The sequence below is a fragment of the Nestor notabilis genome, unplaced genomic scaffold (assembly GCF_000696875.1).
Source record: "Nestor notabilis isolate BGI_N333 unplaced genomic scaffold, ASM69687v1 scaffold6181, whole genome shotgun sequence".
Classification (NCBI taxonomy): Eukaryota; Metazoa; Chordata; class Aves; order Psittaciformes; family Psittacidae; genus Nestor; species Nestor notabilis.
The window spans coordinates 49341-53970 of record NW_009913310.1 but is presented as its reverse complement, the minus strand read 5'-3'; the positions used below and the strand labels follow the sequence as shown (position 1 = coordinate 53970).

The 4630-nt window shown below is 46.8% G+C and overlaps 1 protein-coding gene across 1 annotated transcript in view; it reads right to left on the bottom strand.

Moving 5' to 3' along the window:
- Nucleotides 1-4616, bottom strand: part of CD34 (CD34 molecule) — an 11328-nt gene extending 6712 nt beyond the window's left edge. Inside the window, exon 1 of the mRNA XM_010023147.1 lies at nucleotides 4565-4616. Coding sequence (XP_010021449.1) covers nucleotides 4565-4616 — 52 coding nt within the window. The remainder of the gene's footprint in view (nucleotides 1-4564) is intronic.
- Between the last annotated feature and the right edge of the window lie 14 nt (nucleotides 4617-4630).

Genomic DNA, 4630 nt, shown 5'->3' with positions numbered 1-4630 from the left:
CCCCCCCTCCCCGCCCCCCCTGCCAGCCCCCGAGCATCCTGGGGTGCAGAGGGCTCTTGGGGAAGCACTGGAGGAGGACAGGCTCATTTCTGCCCTCATCCCTCCCCATCCTCAGCCTTACTGAGGGATGCACAAGGCTCTGTGCAAAGCTGGATTTCATAGTAAGTTTGGCTTTATAATCCTTGGAGGAAAGACTCTTTTGGAAGAGATCATTTATATGCCTCAGGAAAAATAAGCTGGATCTGCAGTTGCAGGCACAATCTCAAAGTAAATAGAAACATTCCCTTTGGCTCGGGATCAGCCCTGACTCATGAGCAAAAACATCTTTGGAGGTAAAACAGAATGTTTGGAGAATGGTTTGCTGTTCTAACTTAAAAGATTATATACTGCTTCCTGGGATGTTACAAGATGACACTTCCAGCTTTTCCTTCTGAAATGAACTACATGAGTCAGTGAAAATGCATCGCTTCCCATTCCTTAACCTTTTCTGTTCGTAAGATCTATTTCCCCTTTTATTGACACCTTCAGTCTCTACTCCGGGGCTCTTGCTGTTTAAGATTCTTACCCAGACACTCAAAAGAAAATCACACAAAATGCGTTGTTTCATTTGTCTTTCTGCCCAGGGGAGCCTGAGCTCCAAGAAAAGTTACTTCATCTTTCCAAACCAGCCTTCAAGATGGAGCAGCACTGACAGGTCCTGATCAGCCACCTAGCACTGGTGCCAGGGCAGCAATCCACTGCCCGTTACACATGCACTCATGTGTTGGACACTGTAGTATTGTCCTGGCAGGAATTCTTCTGTGTGGGATGTCAGTATTTGCTTTATCAGGTCCAGAGAACCTGCATGGTTTAGGAAAAGCAAAGACCGAGATCTCTGAGGTTCATTTTGGCCACGGGCGGCTCTTTCTGCAGCCAGTGAATGCTGAACAGAGAGTGCACACTAGCTCGGCCCTGTGGGCATGGCATATCCCATCCCATCCATCTCATCCCATGCTGTTCTGTCCTATCCTGTCTCATCCCATCCAATCCCATCCTGTACCATCCCATCTCATCCCATCCTGTCCCATTCCATCCCATCTTATCCTGTCTCAACCAATCCCACCCCATTCCATCCTATCCTGTCTCATCCTATCCCCTGCTGTCACATCTTATTCCATCCCCTCTCATCCTGTCCTGTCCCATTCAATCCCATCCCATCCCAGGCCTGTGCAGGCTGCAGCTGCTCTGGGCGCGGGAGCACCGGGGGAGCTGGGGAGGTGGGGGCCCTGCCGAGGACTCGGTGCAGGTGTCTGGAGCTGCGATTGAGGTTCTGGCTCTTATTGAAGCAAGAAGTTTCTTCTACCTAAGACATTTCAGTTCCAGCTGCTTAAATCACCACGTTTCTGAATGCGTTTGAACAAATCCAAAGCAGGAGGCACGAGTCCATGCCCAGAACAAGGAGCAGCACAAGTTAAATGCACGCTTCGCTCACAGCTTTGTGTCTGCATGGACATGAGCAGGAAACTTCACATCACCAGAACAATGTAGCCCCTAGACTTGACCTCCCCAAGTGTTGCAGCCACCCAAGAACCTTTGAACTGTTCCAGATGTTTATAAAGCACCAGAGGTATTTCTAAGCAAAGTCTTTTCACCGCTTAACATCATAAAGTGAAGCCTGGGTTATTGCTCAGTGTCATTTGTGAGAAGACCTGTCACATTGTATTGCTTTTCCTCCCCTTTATTGTAGCACATGCAGGCCCTTTTTATAGAAAACATGGCTAAATTGTTTGAAACCTTTGGACTCAGGAGATAAAAAATGATCCAGATGTGGGCTGGATAATCCACATGGTGCTCGGCTGAAGCGGGTCATTTATTGCACCACACTTTTTTACTGGCCTTGCTAAACTTGGTCCATTTGTTAGTATGAAGGGTTTGAGAGTTTAAGCCAAACCATTTCTTAACCTCAGAGAAATCTTCACCTGGGAGCGCTGGCACATGCATGAGCAAAAGCGTGTGAAAGCAAACTGTGCTGCACTGTTGTATTTACACCATCCTATCTAAATGCCTCTGTTTTTTAAAGATATTTTAATAATGGGGCTTAGGAAGTATCTCAGCAACAATATAAATGCTAAAGTAGTTGACTCTAGTGGAAGGTGTCCCTGCCTGTGGCAGGGGATTGGAACTGGATGAGCTTTAAGGTCCCTTCCAACACAAACCATTCCATCATTCTATGATTCTCCCCTTTGCATCCCTCCCAGCAAGGTGGAAGGTGTAACCCAGAGGGGCTTCCCAGACAGTAATTCCAGTTCCTATGCTGATCCTGGCTGACACAAAAACCTCTTGGCAAACCCTTTGGTAACTGGGTGCCTGTTCCAGTGCCCTGACACAGAACCAGGATAGTTTCTTGAATTCTTTGCTGTGTTTAACAAAGCCTTTCCCCACGCTCAGCCAGCGCTCTAGAAGCTACAAGAGCTGCAGCAAAGGTGATCTGGCCCCACGGTGCCTATGGAAGAGGAGGATGAGGAACGTTGGGGTGGCTGCAGCCATCCCATGCTCCCCGCAGCAGCTCCAGCAGCATTACTCACACCTCCCCAGTCCTACTGCTCTCAGCCATGTGGCAGGAATTCAAGCGGGTGGAGCCCTCTTCCCTCTGGAAATATCTGATAAAAATCCCTTCCCTCCCCCTTTTGCTTCTTACAGACAGGATATGGGTGTGGGGCCAGTGTCACGCAGGGGCAGGGGGCTGCAGGGAACCCCCCAACCTACTGCACCAAGGGGCTTCCTTGACATTTGGTGCTTGGGAGCTTGGCACCATCCCCGGGACCATGAGCAGTTATATCCTTCAAGTGTCTGTGAGTTCGAAAGCTCCTTTTCCCTTCCCTCATTTTTACAACATTTCCAGGTCTTGCAAAAGGAGTGAAGGGAAGAAAGAATGTTTTAAAATGACAAGAAAAGGGATTCTTTAGAAAAATCAAGTTTGGCAAAGATGAGTAAAAATGTGTAAGAAAGAAAGAGAAAAGATTAAAAAAAAAAAAAAAAAAAAAAAAAAAGGGTTTTGCTTAGGGACAAGTTTGTATTAGGTACAAATATCACAGAGTCCCAGACTGGTTTGGGTCAAAGGAACCTTAAAGCTCGTCCAGTTCCAACCACCTGTCACGGGCAGGGACACCTTCCGCTAGAGCAGGTTGCTCCAAGCCCCTGTGTCCAACCTGCCCTTGAACACTGCCAGGGATGGGGCAGCCACAGCTTCTCTGGGCACCCTGTGCCAGCGCCTCAGCACCCTCACAGGGAAGAACTGCTTCCCCGTAAAACACATGTCTTTCACCAAAGGAATTTCGGGAGCTGGTTCTCCCAGGAGCCAACCTGAACTCAAACCCCCAAACCTGGGATTTCCATTGGGAGCTGCACAACTGAAACCTCCGCTTAAGTCACTGGGACTGCCCAAATAGGTGAAGAGCAGAGCCTGAGAGTGAGCTCCCTACTCCTGCACAGAAGCAAACCTCCTCCACTTCCAGCCAGTGCTAACAAAGCTCTGTAATATCCTTCAGAACTGTGGAGCGTTGGCTCTGCCAGCAACAGCAATGACATTTTGCAGCTTTAAACCCGCTGTTGCCCAGTAGCTTTTTCTTTACACAAGGCACAACTTATTATCACTTGTGCTTTGTACTACAAGGAACTTGGGGTTTGCATTTCAGGTGAACACTTATGTCTTACACCCTTCAGCCAGGCCTGAATTCTATTTCTCTCTAATAAAATGTTTTTTTTTTCCTTCCTATAAAATTAACAGACACTGAAGGGTCAGGCCCAATGGCTCTTGTAAGTAATAGACCTTGGCAGCAAAGGGAACATGAAAGGAGCACTGTGAAACAGGAGAACAAAATAAAGCAAATTCTTTCACTAGATCTAGTTTTATTCCTTATTCCATGTGAATAAGGCAAAAATACATTTCAGGAGACACCTGGGTTCCTGGCACAGAGTGCTGCTTTACTTTTTTAAGTCCCTTTTTATTACTTTATGATTGTTGGGTTTGGGACCAAAATGAGAATATTTCTCTAAAATATAACCCATTAAAAAGCACTACCTCGAGAAAATCTCTGTATCATTACTCACTGTTTCATATGATGAATATTTGAAGACCTGGAATAGGAGATATTAATATTTATGGAGATTGATTTGATTTTCAGACAATGTTTAGCTCCCACCACAAAACAAAAGTAAAGCTAATTTACACCTACACAGATTGAGAGACGACTTGAACTGTGGCTGCACTCCACAGCTTTGCGTGCTGCATCAGCATCCCCTCCTGATATCTGTAATATTACAGGGAGCTCTTCCACCCTGATTCCTCTCTTTTTCAACCCAGCAGCGTTTTCTGCTTGCAGCGTATCACTTGGAATGTGTTGGCTGGGATGCCTGGTGTAGAACATCACTGCAGTGTGAAACTGCAATCACCACTAAACACCCATTAAAACACATCCCCCTCCTTGTTCCACAAGTTACAAAGAAGTTGCCCCATGCAGTAGTGTCCCGCTGCTCTATTGCTCAGTGCTTGTAACCGTGGTTAGTCGCTGCAGTCAATACTCACCACACAACTCCACAGCACAGAACACGATCCAGAAAAGCTGCCTCCACTTCATGATGTTTAACCTTC